Consider the following 23,300-nt stretch of genomic DNA (forward strand, 5'->3'; position numbering starts at 1 on the left):
AAGGTGTTGTGCTCTGTGTCAAGGACCAGCTGGAGTGCATGGAGCTCTGCATGGGAGTGGATGAGGAGCTGACCAAGAGCTTATGGGTCAGGATTAAAGGGAGGGCAGGGAGAGGCGACGTTATAGTAGGGGACTGCTACAAGCCACCTGAGCAGGAAGACCAAGTGGATGAGGCCCTCTATAGACAGATAGGAGCAGCCTCACATTCACGAGCCTGTAACAGTGGAGTTTGAGATCCTTAGGGTGGGAAGGAAGAAGTACAGACAGCTCACTACCCTGGTCTTCAGGAGAGCAAACTTAGGCTTCTTCAGGGATCTGCTTGGTGGAGTACCATGGGTTAAAGCCCTGGAGGGAAGAGGGGCCCAAGAAAGCTGGTTAATATTCAAGGATTGTCTCCTCCAAGCTCATGAGGGATGCATCCCAACAAAGAGCAAGTCAGGTAGGAACACCAGGAGGCCTGAATGGATGAACAAGTAGCTCCTGGACAAACTCAAGCACAAAAAGGAAGCCTACAGAGTGTGGAAGCAAGGACAGGTAGCCTGGGAAGAATACAGAGAAATTGTCTGAGAGGCCAGGGATCAGGTTAGGAAAGCTAAAGCCCTGATAGAGTTAAATCTGGCCAGGTATATTGAGGGCAGCAAGAAAAGTATCTATAGGTATGTCAATGAGAATGAAGAACCACCCACTGTAGGAAAAGATCAGGTTCGAGACTGTCTAAGGAATGTGAAGGTGCACAAGTCTGTGAGACCTGATAAGATGCATCCGTGGTTCCTGAGGTAACTGGCAGATGAGGTTGCTAAGCCACAATCCATCTTATTTTAGAAGCCATGACAGTCTGGTGAAGTTCACATTGACTAAAAAAAGGGAAACATAGCCCTCATTTTTAAAAAGGGAAACAAGGAAGACGTAGCAAGCTACAGGCCAGTCACCTCTGTGCCCAGCAAGATCATAGAGCAAATGTTCCTGGAAACTATGCTAAGGCCCATGGAAAAAAAGAAGGTGATTGGTGATAGCCAACATGGCTTCACTAAGGGCAAATCATGCCTGACAAATTTGGTGGCCTTCTGTGACAGTGTTACAGCATTGGTGGATACGGGAAAAGCAACTGACATCGAGTGCCTGGACTTGTGCAAAGCATTTGACACTGTCCCACATGACATCCTTGTCTGTAAATTGGAGAGACATGGATTTTATGGATGGACCACTCGGTGAACGAGGAATTGGCTGGATGGTCACACTCAAAGAGTTATGGTCAATGGCCCAACATAAGGACATGGAGCTGTTGGAGCGAGTCCAGAGGAGGACCTCAAAAATGGTCAGAGGGCTGGAGCACCTCTCCCATGAAGACAGGCTGAGAGAGTTGGGGCTGTTCAGCCTGAAGAAGAGAAAGCTCTGGGGAGACCTAATTGCCACATTCCGATACTTAAAGGAGGCCTTTTTGCAAGGACATGTAGTGATTGGACAAGGGCAATGACTTTGAACTGAAAGAGGGTAGATTTAGATTAGGTCTGATGAAGAAATTCTTCTCTCTGAGGATGGTGAGGCACTGGAACAGATTGCCCAGAGAAATTGCGTATGCCCCATCCCTGGAAGAGTTTGTGCCAGGTTGGATGAGTCTTTGAGCAACCTAATCTAGTGGAAGGTGTCTACAGCAAGGGGGTTGGAACTAGAAGATCTTTAAGGTTCCTTGCAACTTTAATCATTCTGTCATTCTATGTCTGCAACTAGCTCTCCTTTCCTCTTTTGACCAAAAAGATTGGGATATAGAAATGGAAGGGTGAAACGCATTTCACATTATTCACTACTTGTTGCTGTGGCAACAGAGACGCATAATTTTAAAGGCAGGCATTTCTCAGCATTTGGGATAGGTAACATTTTGTGTCTTCTTGATAATTCAGATTGAGAAATAGGATTATGATTCATCAAATTCTTATAATTATCAGACATTCACTTGAAATATAATGTATGTTGTATGTTTGTAAAATGTGTAATAATTTATAAATTAGTAAAAAGGATGATCTCTAATTGCTGGGAAATGCCTCATAAATGAAGGATTTGCTATTACAACAAAAATTATAATGTCTTGCTAGAGCTTTGGCAAATAGTCTAATGCATTGCGAATTCTTGACAACAGATAGATAGAAGACCTGCCACTTTAAAAACTCTCTTGCTTTAACTGCTTTCTAACTCCAGTAGTCAAAAGCTGTTAAGCTTTAAGTGCTCTGTCATATTTGTGGGCTTTTATAGCAAAGAGCAGAATAGACAGTAGTGATGAGGGAAAACGATGGTAGGTAGGCTTAAAATACTATAAAGCATAGAGACAATTGTATGTAATGCCTAGAATTGAAACATTTTTGAATGAAATGATCGGCCATATGTGCCACCCTTATGGACCCTGTAAGAAGAAGAGAAGAAATGTACCCTATTGCTAACTGTGCATGAAATTGCAGTGTTAGAAGATATTGACCAGATGTTTCAATCTCAACAAATAGCTTGTTATGTGACTGAGTGAAAATCTCTCTGCTGCTTTGATCACATACACCTTAAAGGAAGAAGTAATTTAATAGAGGCTGTCAAAGTTCATCATTGTCAATAAACTTTGACTTGACCTTTGCCATCTGTTTTTGATACTATTGCTGATAGAAGCTGATAGGCAGCTGTTTACAGTTGTGCTTTATGAATTCTGTGCTGCCAGACAATGAAAGAAGCCTCTTCACTTGTGGATTTTTTGCTGTCATTCTGAGTGTGAGTGTATTCATTGAGACTGCACATCATCTAGTAGGGGAGTGAGAGTGACATATGCATGCATTTTGAAAAGGAAGATTTGTTTTAAGGTTATAGATATGCAAAATCATATGTGAAATATCCTAAAATGTCACTTTGCAACAATATCAACTTCACTTATAGGTTAGTACTTAAATACATATACAGTGTCTTACACTGAAGAATTTTAAGGCATTTTTAAAATGCTTATCAGTCTTCCTTATATCTCTGAAGGTAGTGCTAATTCTTTACAGGCGGAGTAGGCTGAGGCATGGTTAACGGTGGTGTACAGTTGCCTGATGAGTCTGTACCCAAGTATGATGTTCCATTTTCATGTTGTTAATATGATTTCATTAACAGCTTAACACCACAGCTTCTAGCCACAGAGGGACAAGTCTTTTTGTGTTGTACTTTATTACTTTGCCATGTTTCGCACACAGTGTTCAACAAGGAAGTTAGTATCATTTGAGTTCTTTTACTGATACTCTTAAAAACCTTACCTTGTACATAGCTTTGTAACATTAGCAAATTTCCTAATGAACAGTTGTAGACAGTGAAACAGGTGTGCAAGAGTCCCCAGTAAACCTGGAATTCTTACCATTGCAATATGCTTAATGTAACTGTTATCAGAGTGATGAAGAACTCGCGTGACCAGCCCTGTTTTGTAGGTGTATCATCTTTTACCTGGTTTTGAGAAGAGACTATATTAATGTTGTGGAAAGGGAGTGACGCACCAGATCAAACAGCAATGAGGTGCTTGATGTCTCAGGTTCTGTGCATCAAATAGGGAAGGGACATGAGGTCAGCTGCAGTCTTGGTTATGTGCCTTGTGAAGGCCTTGCAGGACACATTCTGCCTTTGCCTCAGATAACATCTTGAACTTCAGCAGAGAGACTGCAGCACTTCAAGTATTTGAGGCAGAACTGTAGCATTATAAATACAGGATAAGAGTGTGATGGAGTAAGGAATATTGGAATTAGGTGCCTAGACTGGCCAATATTTAAGAGGTGCAATAAAAGAGAGAGCCAGCTTTTGGCCTCACTGAAACTTTGGAATATAGCTACTGCATGTTTAATTACAGAAAATATGTTTATTTTTTTTTTGCGCAGCAAGAAGCTTACAAACTAGACTAAAAATAAAGCAGTGGACAAGCAGATGAAGAGTAAGAGGGAAAGAATAGGAAATGAAATACAAAAGAGTAGCAGCACTGAAAAGAGTTATTTGGATTATAGATTTTATTAAGAGGCAGTTTTTTAGCATTGTGTTTTTAAATATAGAATTGAATGAAGTACTGCTCCTGGATGATTAACGTTTTCACAGACATCTTAATTTGAAAGGCTGTAACAAAATGCAACTTGCGGTGCCACACTAAAACTAATGGATATTCCTGTGCAGAGATTTGAATAGTGCATGTTGAACCAAATCCCAATAAGATTTAGAGATTGGTCTCTGTGCAAGGCTTTAGGTAGTCTTTTCCTTTAAGAAATAATGTCACTTTTATCTCATTTGACTGGAAGTTGCTTGAGGGTGTTGTCATGCATTTTAACAATGTCACTTCCTCGTGGAAGATTTGGCAGCTTCAGCAATGGAGGAAGAATTACTGTACAGGACATGGGGCTCCTTTTTGCAAGTCTGCTTTTAAAAAGATAAGCTTATTTTTTCCTTTTCAATTTTTTTTCTTATATGGCTTTTATGTGATAATAGCTGTTGTAATCTTTAAATATTGATCAATGAAAAAAAGAGAGGAAAAAAGATCCCAAAGGTGTTGGAACAAAACTGTAGTATCTGATGTAGTCTTGATGGTATATTCTCATAACAATGATTCTGGACAAGGTATATTAGATCTGCTTAGGATGGAGTAAATTTTCTTCATGGCAGCCCGTATGGTGCTGTATTTTAGGTTCGTCACCAGAACAATATTGTTTGACATGGCAATATTTTGGCTCTTGCTGAACAGCGCTTGCACAGCATCAAGGCCGCCTCTGTTTTTTCACTCTGCTGCCCCAGCAAGTAGACTGTGGGGTGGGAAAGAAGTTGGGAGAGGACACAGCCAGGACAGCTGACCCCAGCTGACCAAAGAGTTAGTCCAGACCATATGGAATATGGTCAGCAATAAAAATGTTGGGGGCAGGGAAGAAGGGAGAGTTTTCCCAAGGTAGCCATGGCTCAGAGACTGACTGGGCATAAGTCTGCTGCTGGGAGGAAGTGAATGATTGCCTTTGTATCATTTCATATTGACACGTGTTTTTTTCCTCACTGTTGCACTTCCAATTCTCTCCCTCATCCCCCCAGGATGGAGGATTGAGAGAGTGCCTGGGTAGGGGCTTAGCTACTGGCTGGGGTTAACCCACCATAGTAGGGATTTTAAATGATCTATTATGAGTAACGGTAAGAGAATATTGCATTCCAGTTGTGCTTGAGTTGTATCAAATGATTCACAAGAAATCAGTGAGCTCACTTAGAACATTGACACATGTCTTTTTTTAGGATTGTTTTACATATTGTCAGGTTTTCGTGTTTTTAAGATATATATAATGGTTTAGGTTTTGATCGCACTTTTTCTTATTTTATCTGGTTTACTGAGATAAGGTGTGATTGATTTTCTTTTAGCATCTGAAACGTTCCTAAAAATACTCCTAAGAGGTTTTTCATGGACTGCATATATAATTGGTGATGGGATGTGTCCTAAGGATACAGTAGACTGGTGAAACCTTCTGAAAAGTGTGTGGACTTACTCTAAAATTCAGAATATAAAAATAAGAGATACTCTAAATAGCGGTATAAAAAGAATCCATTTCTATTCTGATTGACTGAGAGGAATGCTTCATAAGTAGTTGCTAACCTTGTTTAGTTTAGATTTTAGCAAGCATGTTAAGTCTTAGCTAATTTTAGGTGTTTGGAGTCCTATTCTCTGTTAGCTGCAATTTAAAATAAGATTGGATTTGACAGATCATGCAGAGTCCTGCTTCAAATAACACACTTCAGATGCACTTCAGATGTCTGTATTCAGTGTTAATGAGTTTTGAAGATCCTTCACTGTGAAGGGGCATAACGCTTCCTGTTGTGTTGTCAGTTCCTAGGCAGTTAGGATTCAAGTCTGCATCTGAAAACTCCGATGTGCAGAAGGTATGTCAGTCTAAGCAAAGTTTCATATGCTTTGGCATTGTTAGTTTAAGACAACTGACAGATGTCAAAATGCACTACTGGATGCAACTTTAAAAAAGAATTCAGGAACTAAGGAGTTTAGATGGAGAACAATGTGGGACTGATAGCAAGTGTCTTTGTCAGTCTCCTTGTTCTGATTATCGGTGTTGTCCAGTTAACAGTGGCACTTACCGCAAACCACAGAGTTAGAGTAAAATGAAATAATTTCTGAAGGATCTTTGTTTTAGTCAGAGGACAATAAAGCTGTCTTAAGCTTCACCAGTATGATGTTTCTTTTTAAGTCTTACAGGATTGTGTATTGAATCTCAGCAGTAAAAGATTCCTTTTGCAGGGGAAGTATTTTTGCAACTGGAGATAGTGAGGTAAACTGGATCAACTATTTAGTTTTGCTGCTTTTTGGCTTTCAAGTAGAGGTCCTCTTCTACAGTGAACTTTGCAGGAGCAGTAAAGAAGAGCTTTGAAGCAGATCCAGTGTTGTGATATGGGATACAAGACTTTACTCCTTGTGGCAGAAGCGTGGCATTCTCAAGCTAAATAGAATAAGCTTGGGAAATACAAATGAAAGAACTCAATTCTCTCCCTTTCTTTCTTTAATTCTTTAAGACCACTGATTTTCTTTCACATAGTATGAAGGGGCATTTTTTTATTTTTTGGGTGTAAGGGCTCATTCAGGTAACTCTGTCATCTCATCTTGAATAGTGTTCTCAAATAACATCATTGAGTAGCCAATCAAAGTCAAGCCCCTTCTAGTGTTGGAAGAAGTGCTTCTCTAACTCAGACCACAGGTTGTGTCCAAGGCTGTTTTCTAATTGGACAAAAGTGGGAGATAGGTGTACCACATTTTCAAGCCTGAGGATGTGAAACTGTGGGTCATAGTTAACTCCAAGCAGTCTCATGTAATCACAATTGAATCTTCAGAAGTTTTACTTGTTACCAAGTTTTCTTGGCATCTCAACATCTTGCAAGAAAAGACGATGCTGTTCTCTGCAATTGCCACCCACTCTGGAACACAAAGATTCTTACACTTCTCTGATAGCTGAGGCATGCTAAAGAGTTCACCCTGTTAACTCTGATCATGAAAAAACACTTGAACAGATACTCATGCTACTGTGAGCCCAAGTTAGCCTCATGAAAATAACGAGAGAAGCGTTCTGTCACTCTCTAGTGTGTCCTTGAGGGGCCAGGGTGCTGGCCTCTTTTGGAAGTGCTGGCTTCAGTATTTGTTCATAAGGGATAATGTGCCCGTAGGGATAGGGTAATCTGGTATTAGATTATGCTTATTTTGAAATCAGCCTAATTTTAAGACACAGTTATGCTAAAGACAAGAAATAAATTTTTAAAAAAATCTTAATATTTGCTTTTAGCTTACCAGGGTGCATACGACAAAAATATAAGGAAAATTCAATCTGTTTAACTCAAGAGAACATCAGAAACATGTTCCATTTCCCATGCTGCTTCCTCTGTCACAGACACTTATCCTAACTGAAAAAGTCAAGGCCTGACCTTCTATGTACCTTATGTCCCAGCCGTGTTGACAGAAGAAAATTTTAGGATGGAGAAACACATTAGATTTTGTAAAACAGTCTAGATTTTGAGTTTCCTTTGTGGTATCCCACTCCTTAGGCTGTCTTGTTCCTTCATGATAAGTTTCTACTTTTGACACTTCTGTCTTTAGACCATTAACAGCCTCAAATTCCTTTGGGTGATGGTGAGGATTCATGGTGTGGCCAGGTGCCAACCTCTCCTGACCAGACTGTCAATACAGTTAGTTAATAGCTGCCTTACTGCCTAGCCAGACCCTAGATAATTAACTCATTATGCTAGTGCCTGCTGAGCTGGGTCATTTTCCATTTCTGTCTGAAGTCTTTTTCATTCAATTAAATCTTGTATTCCACATAAATCTATAAAATGAACTTGCAGTTTATATAATCATATACCTGGCATTAATATGTGCATTAGATATCATACTGCATGCCTGTTTCATGGTGATAAACATCTTGTGATGACTGACCTCTGTTCCCATTTAGTGTTTTAGTCAAAATGTTGCTAGTAACAATAACAGCAATGGTGTGTGAAGTAGCCCATAGAAGCCTTTTTTTTCCATATCAGGTTATTCAAAATTAAACTCCATCCAGGGTCAAATTTTTTAAAAAGTGGTCCAGAGTCTACCTTGAACATGTTATCTCGTCTTTTTTTTGTGTTGTTTTTTTTTTTCACACATATGCAAAAGATGCCTGCTGTGATTCATTCCACTAGGTGCGACTTCAATGGTATACCACAGAGATATTTCTGTAGTTCAGTTTCATCAACTTTATAAAGTGATATCTGTTTTTCGCCTTCACTGCTGTGTAGCCTTTTAGCTGAGGAGAGGAGGAGTTCTGCATCTAACACCACCTCGCTACCATTACGATGGAAATATGTGGAGATAATTCCAAGAAGCTGGGAGTAATTGTAACCGGAGATCTGTGGTGAAAAGATCTTCTACAAGCACTGCTGAACTACTTTTCCATCTTCCTCAGTGTTGCTTAACTTAGCTCAGGTGTTCAACTGAGAAGATTATCTACATAGTGGGAATATTCCTTCACCATATAATACCTGTGTTTCAAATGATTGTGAATATGAGCAGGAGCACTGCTTATGGAAGAAGCGGTCTGCACAATATACAGAGGTTCATGTCAAGAAATCCTAGATCGTGACTTCTGATTCTCAGGAACAACTTTACTTACATTTAAAGTAAGGATTGTGACAGTTATATGTGGCATGTATAACATCCGAATTCAAACTGAGCTGCTGCCAATAGCCAAAACTGTGATACTTGAACAGAAATTCTTTTTTCAGAGATGTGTGTGAAATATTACTTACTACTGCTTCAAGCGTTGTCAGACTTTATATATAAAGGATGAAAAAGTTATGTCATTTGATAAAATGTTGTAAGCCTAAGGTGCAGTTTGAAGTCTTACATTTTTTTGAAGAATTGTTAGGGTTTGGTGCTTTGATAAATGCTGTTCATAGTGATCGCTCTTAATTCTTGTTATCTATGAGAGTAAGACGTTCTTTTCAACATGAGACACGAGGCTTCAGGTACTTCTGTTCTTATCACTGTGGAAATTGGTTCTGTATTTGCTAACAGTAGGTCTCAACATCTTTAGTCTTGTTAAATAATCTGTTCTACTTAACCGTACCTCTAAATATAAATATTACTGTTCCGAAGACGTCCTAAATGAACACTGTGCAAATGTATGTCGAATACAAGGATATCATAGAAGATTCTCTTGCTAGGGGTTTTCTTAATGATGTGGAATAGATTAGCAGAGCATGTGTAGTGTGCATTTCATGAATGAGAGATTGAACGCTGCCACCATGTGACAACACAATCTTTTTTGTCCTTAAAATTTATATATATTAAGTTGCTTTAGTAAAGAGACCTTGCAACTTTTGTCCATCATTGCCTTATTAATGAAGACTTTTACGTGACTAAATTTTTTTTTTTCCTCCTCTGGAGCTGAAAGTAATAAAGATGTGACTAAGCATGTGTTTGCAACTCAGTTGCTTGACCTTTCTACAACCCACAGCTACCACTAATACTGCTTTGTAATGGAGACATTATGGTTTATTTAAATCTTGATTAGGAAACAATTATAAGTAGGATTTTAGTATAGCAGTAATTGATGTAGCCTTTAATTCATACTATAGATTGAGTGGATAAGCTTTCTGACTGTAATTAGAGTCAATTATAATGACTTCAGTTGGTTTACTCACCACCAGCAGAGTAGGGTCTATGATTGTTTCTTCACATTTATTTTTTTTTAGTTCACTCTTGATTTTACATTGCTGCTAGATGCTATTTTTTAACTTAGTGCAAAGTGGAGTTACATTTACTGTTGAGTGATACATATTTTGTATTAATAAAAGAGGACCTTTATGAGATAACGTGGCATCTTAGCAACAGTGTGCAGCTATGCTCTTTCTTTACACTTCAAGTGACAGAACTGCTCTTAATAAAATTGGAGATAGATATTTTCATGCGTGGTTTAACAATGTAAATGGGGAGCTTTTCCTTTTTTTGCATACAAATAAATGGTAGATACAAATGGTTATTTTCAGTACCATTTTGGTTTTATACGTGTTGTGATGGTTGTATGTTTCTCCTTAGGTTTCCAAAATGTATTGTTCTCCTTCTGTGCTATCTCTCTGTTTTTTTGGTTTGTTTGTGTGTGTTTGTTTCTTTTTTTAGTCTTTTCTGCAAATTTTCTTTAAAGAATACCATACATTCCATGATTAATTGTAAGTGTAGGGGCATCTCCTTTGAGCAAGGGAACTTCTTTTGAAATATCTTGTAAAAACTTACTAATCTACTTTATTTGATAGTGAACTATGTGTTTTTAAGTTTTACATTAATATTAAACACTCAGTGGGATCATTAAGGGTAAATTGTTTTAATTCTTTGACCTTCCTTCCTTTGATGTACCAGATGTTTTTTGCTTCAGGCATAGAAGTATTGTGTATGTCACAGTGCTCTATAGGCACAGAATTAAATATGGTGAGCAGAGAGAGAAGAATGGCAAAAAAATAATATACCAGGTGTGCTAACTTTGCATTTGGTTTTTGTCTTTTTTTTTTTTCCTGTCAATCTGCAGTGGATGATTCAGAGCCCTTACAAAGCCGCAACCTTTTTTGGGTGCATTGGCAAAGATAAATTTGGAGAGATCTTAAAGAAGAAGGCTGAGGAAGCTCATGTGGATGCCCATTACTATGAGCAGAGTGAAGAACCAACAGGAACCTGTGCTGCCTGCATCACTAGTGATAACAGGTCAGGGACCTTTGATATTTTCCTAAGATATAAATGAAATTGGCGTAGTGTGTGGAGCCTAATTTGTTTGGAATATTTGGCCATGAAAAATTGTGATTTGAATTATAAAGGAAGTATTAGCACTGGTTTGAGACGGCACAGCACTGTCTGGCTCATAATTTGGGACTGAGCGGTATTAATATGCTTTTAGAGAATAGCAGTTGTATTATGGCAGAAAAGTGTGAGATAATAATATACTACTGCTTTCCGAATTTCATAGCTTTCAGTTGCTCTGGAAAGAGAAAATAGGTGGGAGACAAAAGTTGGTCAACAAGTGTGTTTATGCAGCCTATGTGAAAGCTGATTGGCATGTAAGGCATATGCTTGATTGGCAAGTGAGGAATATACTTCAGGTATTAGTATGTTTAAAGAGGGTAGGTGTCAGCATATAGCTTAACTGAAAGAGTTAATTTGATTTTATACAAGAGGAAGAAAAAAGCTATTTTTTTGCTGTTGCTGAGAAGTTCATCTAATAAATGTAATTCTGTATGTCTACATCTTAACAATTTCTTCTGAATTTTGTCTTTCATGTTTTTGTTTGCTACTTTTTTTTAGATAGTCTTTGCTATATAAAAAAATCACTTCTCCAGAACTCTTTTCAACCTTTCTTATATTTGTAGACTATGAACAATGGAATTATTAAAATTATATCAGTTACCCTGAAGAATATTTTCTTTTTAGCTCTGAATAATAGCAAAATACCTATCATTATCCTTTTTGGTTTCTATCTGTGGCTTTCAGTGCCATTGATTCTAAAGAACTGATCTTTCCCTTTCAAAGCAGCATCAGGAGTTAGTAGAATTTATTAAGGTAGGATAGCAGTCCTGTAACTAAAATCCTCACCCAACTTCCTGAGAAGCTGGTGAACGTTTTGGTATAATTAGAAAAGGCAGTAGGCAGCAACATGAACTGAACTGAGAGTCAGAGGAGGGAGTATTTTCCGTATAACATGTAGAACCTTAGAACAATTATGGTTAGAATAGACATCTGGTTCCAAACCCCTGCAGAAAGCAGGCCCAACTTCGAAGTTAGATCAGGTTTTTCAGGGCCATGCCCAGCTGGGTTTTGGATACCTCCAAGGATGAAGGTTGCACAACATCATTGGGCAACCTGTTACAGTGTTTGACCAGTCTTTATGGGAGAAATTCTTTTCATGATACCCAGTTGGAATTTTCCTTCTTCCAGCTTGTGCCTTCCTTCCTGTGTCCAAGAATAGTCTGGCTCCATCTTATCTGTAAACTTTCATTATTTATTGGAAGATGGCAGGAAAGGTCTCCCCTTAGGTACTGCTTCTTGAGGTTCAGCCAAGCTTTTCTTCATTTGTTAAGTGTTCCAGCTCCCTAATAATCTTGATGGCCTGCTGCTGGACTCACTGCATTATGTCAGTGTCTTCCTTGTAATGGAAAGCTCAAAGCTAGACACGGAACTCCAGATGAGGTCTGAAGACTGAAACAGAGGTTTTCCTCTGTTCTGAGTATATCACTTCCTTTGTCCTGCTGGCTGCATGCTTGCTTATATAGACCGGAATGTGTTTAACGTTCTCTGTGTGGGTGCAGTGCTGACTTTGTTTCAAACCTGGTCCACTAGCACCTCCAGGTACTTTTCTGCAAAGCTGTGTTGTATTCAGTCAACATTCAGCCTATATTGTTGCATGAGAGTTATTCCATCCTAGTTGCATGACTTTGCATTTGCCATCAAGTTTTCCGCCAGCCCAATTCTCCAGGCTGTTGAAGATCCACTGAATGACAGACAACCCTGTCGTCCAGCTTATCAACCTGTCCCTCCCAATTTAATGTCATACATAATGTCTTACTCTCAGGAATGAATGTACATACTCAGTGGAGGAAGGAAGTTTGTTCATCTTCATCTGGAGTTTTGACATTAATTATGTCTACAGACTTCCCCCTTCATCTCCAGGATCCATATTCAGTTTTTCAAAGAGAAGACAAGCCATAAAAACGTTTCTGCTCTGTGATTCTCTCTCTCTCTCTCTCTCTCTCTTCGGTCACATAGAGTCCGTGTACGCATCCCATAGCAATCACAATTTCTGAGATGACATGATGGGAAACTAAAGTCAAGACTGTCAATAGACATACATCATGAATTCAAGAACAATACTCCATCTTTTGAAATGTATCTCAATGGAATTTAAAAGTTTAGGTAAACTTATTAATAAAAATGTCTGCAATTTCTACTTTAACTTATTAAACAGTATTTTTTGTTTGCTAATATAAAACATTTTTCTCTCTTAATAGCAAATGTTTGCTCAAATACTAGAGACAGTGGCTTCATCTCAATTGCTGTTTTAGACCGTGCTTGAGAGTGTGCAGGGCGTACAAGAGACTTATTTCCCTCCTCAGGGGATGGAATAAACTGGCCAATGGTTGCTCCTAAAGGCTTTATTGTGCAACCCCCTCTCTTCTACTGAGAGCAAGTTTGTTCTCAATCTTTAGTTACCCTCTGATTGTTTCGTTTTCAGCATTTTCTATATTTGTAAGAATCACTTTAACCTGGCCTCAGTTGATAACTCTGTCTATTGATAAATCTCTTATCCCCGTTGAGGTATGTGCTAACTTCCTTCTTCAGGTAATTCACCTTTCTTGTCTTTTTAGGGGGAGCTGACTAATAGCACTCCTGGTTTTCCCAATAAGTGACTATTTAAATTTCAGGTACCCTGATGTGAATATTTCTCATTTCTAAGTCTGTCTAGCTTTTTGCAGGAAGGGATTTTGAGCTAATTCCTGATGACCACTCTGAATTCTTTAGCTTAGCAATACTAATATGCTTTGTTTTCTCAGAACTTTTCAAGAAAATCCTAACACATGATAAACTCTATAGTAGTACCTACACTCTGTTAGAATCTGTGACTTTGGTTTGAATTCTGCTCAGAAATACCCACGTGCACAGAGGCTCCATTAAGCTGTTTGATTTGAAGGACTGTATTTCATTGAGAAAGCATCTACCTTCTCTGTGTCCCAGATGTTGAACTTAGTGCTGTTAGACTTACAGTTTTAATTTGGCAAAGCTTGGTGCTTTGTCTTCAGTGTAACAATCTTTTATTGCATATCATGTGCAGAGCATTTCTACAGTTGGATGTAGCCACAGAGAGCTAGGTTTACAGTTTCACGGGCATTTACTGAGTGAAAGGAAACATACAGAGTCTTTGCTTAGTCTTCTGGAACGTAATTGCTTTTCGCTTAGCAACATACATAGACAGACAAGATTTTTCCAGCTAGATCCTTGATGGATATTTAGGTTTACCAAAACTGAAAAATTTAATTTGCCTTTTAGATTTGATTTACAGAAAATTACCACCGTTATGCACGTCTTTCTTCAATTTACTTGGTTCTCCTGTGGATTTCTTGTCATTGAAATGATAACAGTCATCAAAAATTAAACTTCTTGCACTGCTACAGAGGCTTGATCTATTTGTTTATAAATTATTATTATTATTATTTTAATTTTCAAAATCCACATTAGTTCTTATTGCCTTTAGGCTTTAGGATTAAAGAGATAAGCCCCAAGAGTATTCCTAGGATGAAACAATACAGAGCTGTGCTATGTATTTGATAAATTCAGAAAAAGTTAGTCTAACTTTCTGTTTTAATTTTTATATACTTGATCTCTTTGACTTACAGGATTTGTCAGTGATGAGTGCTTCAGGAATTTTACAGGAAGACTTGATTGCTGTCTTCATAAGAGATTTTTTTTGGCTTTTGTTTGTTTTTTATTGAATAGGACAAAGAGAAGGGGTGATAGTGGAAAGATGCTATTTTGAGGTGAATTAAATTTTCAAAAATTCCTAGTTTACTTACCTCCTAACACTTGTACATGGTACTCAGTTTGGAGGCAGAAGCATAACTCAGTCGAACCAGATTAGCAATTCACTCTGACCCATTGTCTCTGAACTGTAGTAACATTTATATGGAAAAGGATGATACATAAAACACCAATTGTATGTATGTTGGAGAAGGCAAAAGTTTTCAATAGCCTTATGTTGTGTGTGTCATTACACATTATTTGTCTGGTTAATGTATTTAAATATTGCAAAACAGTGACGTTAGTGTTAAAGGTGCATCCTATTACTATTAAATCTTGAAAATTAAGTTTAAAACTCTGTATGCCAGCATGGAAATGTCTGCTTCCCCAACTCTCCTTCTCTAAATATTGGATGTTACTAAACGTTCTCATAATAAAATTGCACAGAAGGATTTGGTCATGGTAGACAGAGTGGAAAACTAGTGCATAACCATCTTTTTATGACCTGTTTTTAGGAGTAGATTTGCAAGCTTTGTGTGTTTCTTAAGGCTGTATTGAATGGCTGAAGAGGAGGATTTAAAATAGAATGTATCTTACATGTAACAAAGTAAATATGATAAAAAGTATTTTTGTTCTTGCAAGTTGTGTCCCATGGTTTGTGTTCTAACTTGCTACGAAAGAATGAAGTACAAATGAGGTTTTGGTAGTTTTCCAGTAATACACAGCTAAGACCAAGTTGGTTCATCATCTAAAAGTAGCAACATGACCCTTTTTTATTTACTAAAGGAAAATATGAACATAATGAGGGAGGGGGAAAAACAAACTCTTTTTAAATAATATAACTATTAATTGGAAAATGATAAAGGCAAGACATACATATGTGTCAACTTTTTGATTCCAGTGAAGGAAAATGGTTTTCAGGAGGTAAACTGGAGTAGCTGCTTTCCTTTAGGTGTTAGGAACTAGAAGAGTTTTAACGAAAATTTGCAGATGGAGTTGATCACAAAATGCAACAAAGGTTAATTCTAAGCAAATGAAGGCACATGAACAGTGTAATAGTGATAGGTTATGTGAACTACATAGCTGGATTTAAAATGCATTATTTAATACATGGTTTAAATTTAAATTGTATTTAATAGATTATTTTAAATATTTTATTTAAATATTATGGATCTAATCCCTGGGTTTTAATTACTTCCAGGTCTCTTGTAGCTAACCTCGCTGCTGCTAATTGCTATAAGAAGGAAAAGCATCTTGATTTGGAGAAGAACTGGAAGTTGGTGGAAAAGGCCAAAGTTTATTATATAGCAGTAAGTTCAGCTTCTTTCAAATTGCTAAAGTTTGTGTTACAACACTGTGAGGTTTAAGCAATGAGCATGCCTGTTTCATATGGTTTAGAATGATTTTGTGGATACAATGAAAGAAAATAACTGCTTCAATTTCAGCATAGTTTGAATTCTTAGAATTTAAATGTACAAACCTAGAAGTATGTTTTAGTTGTGTGCTTTCTTAAATTAGTAGAAAAAAATTGCAAGAACTAAATGTATTTTCAGAGCTTTTGTAGTAGTGCATCAAATTTACATTTCACATTTTCTAGTAAATTGTTGTGAAGGATGCACAAATTATGTAGAAAAACACTATTAGCATAATTATTCACTGCAAACAGTTTGAGCTTATTTGTGTGAACAATCTTAATTGCTATTTATTCCATAGTAATTACTATGGCACCTTATAACTCAATATTTCAGAAACAATGATTGTGACAAATCTCTTGAATGTGGGCGGTGGGGCAAACTGATTTTAATGATGAAATCTTAGTTCTGGAATAAAGAGGATTTGAGGATGGGGCATTAGTCGATTCACAATTAGTATTCTTTTTTTACCATCCAGAATGAATCAAGGCAGATTAGTGTATTTGTGAAGATTACATCTTGCCTAAATAGAAGTGGTGAATTTGTTTTCATCTTGCACTCAAGCTGATATGACTGATCAAAATTAGCAAACATAAAACATCTATGACAGATTAAAACCTCATAACATGCGTGTAATATATGGATTCTGTATGACAGCTGCTTCCATTCCGGTACCTGAGCTATGTGGGAACAGCTGGTAAGAGCTGTAAAAAATTGATTATCTGGGAGGAACAAGTTTATTGAAAATACAGTTATTTCTTTTAGCTAGTGTTAATGTCTCCTACAGCCTGTTAGCGTGCACTGCTGTAGGCTTTACATGGTTGTTATTGATTCTTGCGTATGGCCAAGACTGCCCCTTTATAACTGTCAAAAAAATACTTATAACCTTCTCAGTGTACAAAGCAAATACATCCCACTGCTATGACTGTATGTTTGTGCCGCGGTTAAAAAAATACGTAGGTGTATTTTCTACTCATTTTTTTATTTCTGTTTTTCAAGTGTTCTGAGTTATTTATTTCCCAATGATTACATCTCCATCAGTTCCAAATGCAATTAATACTATTGGCTGAAAAAATGTTGAAAGGCTAAGAGTATAGTTTAAGTAAAGAAGAATAATAAATGTTACCAAAAGCTATACTGCATGAAGGGTTGGTGGTTTTTTTCAATTTTACCATGCTTATATGTAATTACCAATGAAGCTTCTGATACAGAATTTAGAAAAAAATAAACTTACTGGAGATGCTTCAGGAAAAGTGGGAAATGTTACATGAGGTGAAAAACAGGTTTGGGATTTTTAAGATGTAGCCTTCATCTTGTTTTAGTTCTGAAGCCACTCTTCTGTGCACAGTCAGTTTGATCATTTAAATTTTGACTAGGTGATTCACTACACTGATTTTCATGTATATTAAAAGCTGTTCCTCAGACGCCAGTTCTAGGGCATCCAAGCTTTGACAGAGACTGAGAATTATTGTACTAAACTGAAAATAAAACCCAAGATAGGCATATGTTAATGAATAAATAAATAACACTGAAGTACAAATAGATTGTATTAAATATTTGCAAAATGAAATCCAGATTAAGGGAACATCTGATTGCAGGAGGAGATCTGTTGGGTTTAAGAACCCGATTCACACCTGTAGCAAAAGCATTCAAGGATAAGTACATCTAAGAGATTTCTAGGACAGTGTTATCACTTCAGATTACTGATTCTATGTGTAACTTTACTTAAGGAAAGGAGACAAAGTTTAGAACTGTACGTGTTCCCTCATGCTGCAGTGCATTCGTGCCCATTTCTTTCATTTAGCTTCTTTACTTGCAGGTTTATAGCTGTTTACTAGATTAAACAAAACCATGTAGTGAACAATTACCACTCCTGAGGTACAGGGTAGCTCTCTGAGTCATTAATTTGTCTACTGTTGTCGGTCTTCACTTTAGTCTTGTTCCCTTCCTTGGCTTTGCACTGTGTATATGTTGCTTTCCATTTCCTTCTTTCTATCCAACTGTCATCTGTTTCTTGGATTGCATTAGAATATGTGTTAGTGACAGATTCTTATTCTGGAAATCTGTGTCCTGAGATTATCAAACAATCTATTTTCTTGACAGAGTAGGGCAGTTGTTGCTTTAGGACAGGTCTGTGGTATCCTGTGGTCATCTGTATGTGCTTCCTAGAATAGATAATATGCTTTACAATGCAGCATTCAGCAGAATGGCCCTCAAATGAAACTTAGCTCTGAAATCTAATCAATTCGCAGAGGGAGAAGTAGGTACAAAAGAAAAGATAGCAAAGCCGTGACAAAACCCTTAAAGACAACTTCTGTTACCATGAATGAACACAATACATTTATTTTAGCCATCTGGTAATCAGATCTGGCAGACAAATTGGAGGAAGACTAGTAAAGAATAGGACCCTGTAAATCACAGATAGAAGCAAAATACAGAGGCTGCCCCAGGTTTCTCAAAGATAGTAAACTTTAAAGATGTATTTTAATCCTTTAAAATTACTCTACTTTGTATCATTTAAGATAGATTACATGTACTGTCAAACTCTATGCAATTTCCTTCTCTTCTCCAGATATAATTCGTATACTTGCAGTAATTTCTACCACTGACATAATATCTTCCAGTCTGTCATATTCATTTCACTGTGGATCAGCTAGCTGTGCTGCTGGTGTCTGATTAGAATTCACTGTGAGGGATTTTGTTTGGTTCCTACTGGGGCTAGAAAATGTCTCTTCCTCAGGCATTTACCTTATTTCAGAATAAGTTGAGAGTTATGATAACACTAAACATTGTCATTCTATCTCTGAAATTGTGAGTGGGACACAACCTAACATGAAACTAATCTTGTGTTTTGTGTGCGTGGGTTTTTTTCATTTTTTTTTTTCTTTCTTGCTGTGAATCTATGCTTGGATTTTAGAATTCTGATGTGTTAGAGTTGCATCTTAACAAACTTGGGTGATAAAATTCCATATTTGGACACCTTGTTTGTCTTATTTTCAGAGACATTTAGTAAACTGAGGGTAGTACTGTATTTATGTAGGCATCTCTAAGAATTCTAAAACATGTATTGGGTTGTGGATTTTTTGTTGTGTTTTATTGATTTTTACTTTTTAAGATCGTCAGTGTCTTTAGCACCAACCGAAATCCATGGAGTTGCTTGTACTCAGTTTCTTTGAGATTGCACACAAACATTTAAACATTTTTAAGCAACTTGCAGTATATAGCTATTAATTTTCATATCTTAAAGGCCTGGAATGCAAAGATATTTTTATTAATGTTTTTGATTAAAAAATAATCTGCTGATAAGAGTTACTTAGAAGAGCAGAAAAACTGAGGAGAGTTTTAGTTGTCATTTGACTTCAGATAGCACCACTGTATTATTGTATGTGAGTACACCTGTCCTTTCATAATGGGAAGAAACAGGAGAAAATGCTTTCCTTCATTAAAAGCTGCACTTAACCTTGTGAGATCTTAACTCTCTGACAACTGATACTGCTTGCTCATACAGACATCTGAATTTTAACTTTCCGCCTGTATTTGAACATTATTGCCACAAGTGTGGTGCTTTCCAGATGTATGTTTTCTTTTGTTCCAGTTAGTCATCCTTATTTCTGCCAGCTATTTAGCTTTACTCAATTTGTTCTTCAGTCCAACACCTGCATTCATTTAATGTTTGCAGTTGGAGGCATTAGGTGGGTGATGCACTGTTATTTGATGCTAATATTATCTTGATTCTGAAGTAATAAATATATTCTTGAAAGTTGCTTCTATGCTTGAGTTTTGTAAGTTGTTTTTTTTTCTTAAATACTTGCCTTAATAAGCAAATTAAATGGCAGCATCGACTGCAGTTACATTCCAAATCTTTAGTAACTTTTGTCTTAGCTTACAATGGATCAGTTAAGTAGCTCCCAAAACCCAAACAGATCTTACTTTAATAAAATGCTTGTCTTTTTTCTGTGCAAAGAAAAATAGTAGGTTATTGCTTTGGGACTGTATTTGAATTTGTATTTTGTGGATATAATTTGTGTGCTTAAAAAGCTTTTCTCAGTAGTATCTATGTAGACTTCTTGCCTAGCCCTTTCTAATAGGTACAGCATTGCTGGTGCTCATGCTTATCTGTGTTCATTAAAGAACGTGGGACCATTTTTACATTGTACTTTATGCATTGTGATCCCTTGTCTTTGCTTTTTGAATTTACACTGCCTGAAAGCTTCAGCTCCTGTACTACCTGTTGTAGGTAGAGAGTAGAGGAGCAATGAAGCTTTTTTGTAGCTCTAAGGTTTAGTTCTGTGCAGCTGAATTTTTAGTCGCTCACTTTCAGTATTGCCATACAAACACTTATTTGGAGAAGATAACACTTTCACTTAGATTTGCATGGGCTGTTGTTGTTTCACAATCCATAAAAGTTTAAACTATTCGCTTCTACTTCCATGTAGCAAATAATAGAAATTTCTCCATGATGATATTCTTCAGTTGTACCACATTAAGTATAAAATTTTCTAACACTGCTTATATTTATTAACTCACAGATAAATTACTTTCACCACCTTCTGCATCTCTTTTGTATTTTCAAAGTTAATGGCAAGTGTAGTTTGTTTTCATGTTCACAACAGTTCTGATCAAAACTAGATATTCTGGTCTTAGGCTCAGTTTCAAGTAGGAAATATCATGTGTTGTGGCATGTGATAATGAACCCAATGTACCATACTCATCTGCTGGAGGAGATGTTTTTAAAGCTCGACCACCCTGGTATGTTTCAACAAATACTGTGGTGTTTTTATATTTATTTGCTTTTAATCCCTAAGTGCTTGTATAAGCAGAGAGATACTGTGGTGGTGTAGTGGGCTTGATGGCGGAATTATCTGGTTTCAACATGAGCCTGTCAAAACACAGGCTTGATGTCAGCAATGTGTAGCAAAGCTTAAATAACATTCTACAGTATTTTACATGGAGTTCCGCTATTCTACCTGAGAAAAAATGCTGATGATTATAACAATGTAAGTATAAATGAAATTTCTTTTGTGCTCTCTCCTCCTTTCAGAGGCATATCCAGTCAAGGCATTTTTATTGTAGTTTACTGCTATGATGAGTATGATAATTTACAATGGATTGTGATAGGGTTTTTTTCCTTTGAGATGTACTGGGTCTGTGTGTGTATCATGGGAAACGAGATGTAGACACTGGCAGGAATCAAAATATCCCTTTAAAAAGACAATTGTTTGAATTGAGTAGAGGTGATTCTCCCCCTCTACTCTGCCCTCGTGAGACCTCACCTAGAGTACTGCGTCCAGTTCTGGAGACCCCAACGTAAGAAGGACATGGACCAGTTGGAGAGGGTCCAGAGGAGGGCCACGAAGATAAGAGGGCTGGAGCACCTTTCCTATGAGGACAGGCTGAAAGAGTTGGGGCTGTTCAGCCTGGAGAAGAGGAGGCTCCGGGGTGACCTTATAGCAGTCTTCCAGTACCTCAAGGGGGCCTACAAGAAAGATGGGGAGAGGCTGTTCAGGAGGGCCTGTTGTGATAGGACAAGGGGTAATGGTTTTAAAATAGAGGGAGGTAGATTCAGATTGGATATTAGGAAAAAATTTTTTACCATGAGAGTGGTAGAACACTGGAACAGGTTGCCCAGAGAGGGCTGGAAGGGACCTTCAAAGGTCATCTAGTCCAACCTCCCTGCAAGGAACAGGGATATCTCCAACTAGATCAGGTTGCTCAGGGCCTCGTCCAACCTGGCCTTGAACGGCTCCATCCCTGGAGACGTTCAAGGCCAGGTTGGACGAGGCCCTGAGCAACCTGATCTAGTTGGAGATATCCCTGTTCCTTGCAGGGAGGTTGGACTAGATGACCTTTGAAGGTCCCTTCCAGCCCTAACCATTCTATGATTCCATCAATAATTCCACAATAGCTTTTTTTCCATTGATAACTTTTGCCTTAGTGCTCTGGCATCAGTATGTATGCCATTTGACATGCAAAACTGTTTCTCAAAATAACAAATAGGTTTAATGGTCAGGAAAATACCATTTCGAATGTCTTAACTGTTGCTGGCTGCAGCTTCTTCTTTATAGTTAGTTGTGGCCTTTTTTGCTGGCCTGGGATAACATAACCTTTCTGAAACCCACCATCTTGAGGGATTGTATTTTCTGGAAGTTACAGCTGAAGTGTGATCCATTCATTGTGATAGACTGTGTTTAACCGGGAGGTGAATCTGCCATTTACTGGCTTCCAAAACAAATATGGTAAAAATACTTTCTCTCTCTTAAATACAGAAATTCCTAGCTTTATTTCTTTGATCGAAATACGAAAAAGACCTTTGTCTAAACTGGCACCAGCATGTGTTATGTTATTCTGTGATATATTTAGGGTGTGGTATGCATTTTGCTACCATTTCAGGTGTAGCTTCTCATGCATAGACAATTTTGGCAGTGTTTTCTCAAGTAACTTATGTGGAAAAGTGAATTAGAAACTTTTTTTCTTATTTTTTGCAAAGGTTGATCCTCAAGATGTCATTCTTGGAAGAGGAATGCTTTGTACTTTATGCAGAAAAATGCATCATCAACTCCTAAGAAAGCTTGTACCTCCTTTTCTGTAATAGAAAATTAATGAAAATCTAACATCATAAAAATATTTATTTCTAAATGTTCACCTTTATTATTAATTATATTTATTTATATGAATATACACGTTTCCTCTTCTGTCATTCTCCTCCTACCCCAGTAGCCTTTAAATTGCAGATACGCATCTTTGGCACAGTAATTAGAGAAGCTCAGTCATTGCTCCTTTTGTCATGTGATTTTTGGGTGTTTTTTAGAAGAATGCATTATTAGAGCACTTACACAGCCAGTCTAGCTGCAACAGCCAGGCGGCAATAGCAGTGCCATTTTTCACAAAGAAAATGTTGAACAGGAGCCAAATGTTTGGTGGCAGAATCTGTTGCTAGGAAATCAGGTTCCTGAGGCGATTAATGACAAAGCAAGCAATAACAAGAAGGCAGAATTACAGATTTAAAAGAGAAGGAGAAAAAAAGTGGTTGGTGTTATAATTACCCAAAGAAATCCGTACTCATTAAATTGGCTGTTTTTATGATTGACTTTAATTGGAGGTTAGCTCAGATATTTAGCTCCTTTCCCACCCCTTTAAACACACACATGCACATAATCTGTAGAACTGCAGACTTGTTTTTCTAAGCATTGAGAGGAGCTTGCCCTGTAATTTGATCCCCACTGACAGATGCATTTTCTATGCTGCCATTTTGAATTAACCTATTGTGCAACAATTTTCCTCAGCTCTGTTGAATAAAACATCAAGTCTTATTACCTCAGATGGATTTGATAAAGTAAAAGAATGTACTTCTA

At 37.4% G+C, this 23,300-nt stretch overlaps 1 protein-coding gene across 1 annotated transcript in view; it reads left to right on the top strand.

Annotated features, from left to right (window-relative positions):
* Positions 1-23,300, top strand: part of ADK (adenosine kinase) — a 301,153-nt gene that overhangs the window by 130,975 nt on the left and 146,878 nt on the right. Inside the window, exons 5-6 of the mRNA XM_086616842.1 lie at positions 10,566-10,738; positions 15,738-15,846. Of these exons, the coding sequence (XP_086472968.1) occupies positions 10,566-10,738; positions 15,738-15,846 (282 nt within the window). The remainder of the gene's footprint in view (positions 1-10,565; positions 10,739-15,737; positions 15,847-23,300) is intronic.

Source organism: Tauraco erythrolophus, chromosome 9 (assembly GCF_009769465.1).
Source record: "Tauraco erythrolophus isolate bTauEry1 chromosome 9, bTauEry1.pri, whole genome shotgun sequence".
Taxonomy (NCBI): Eukaryota; Metazoa; Chordata; class Aves; order Musophagiformes; family Musophagidae; genus Tauraco; species Tauraco erythrolophus.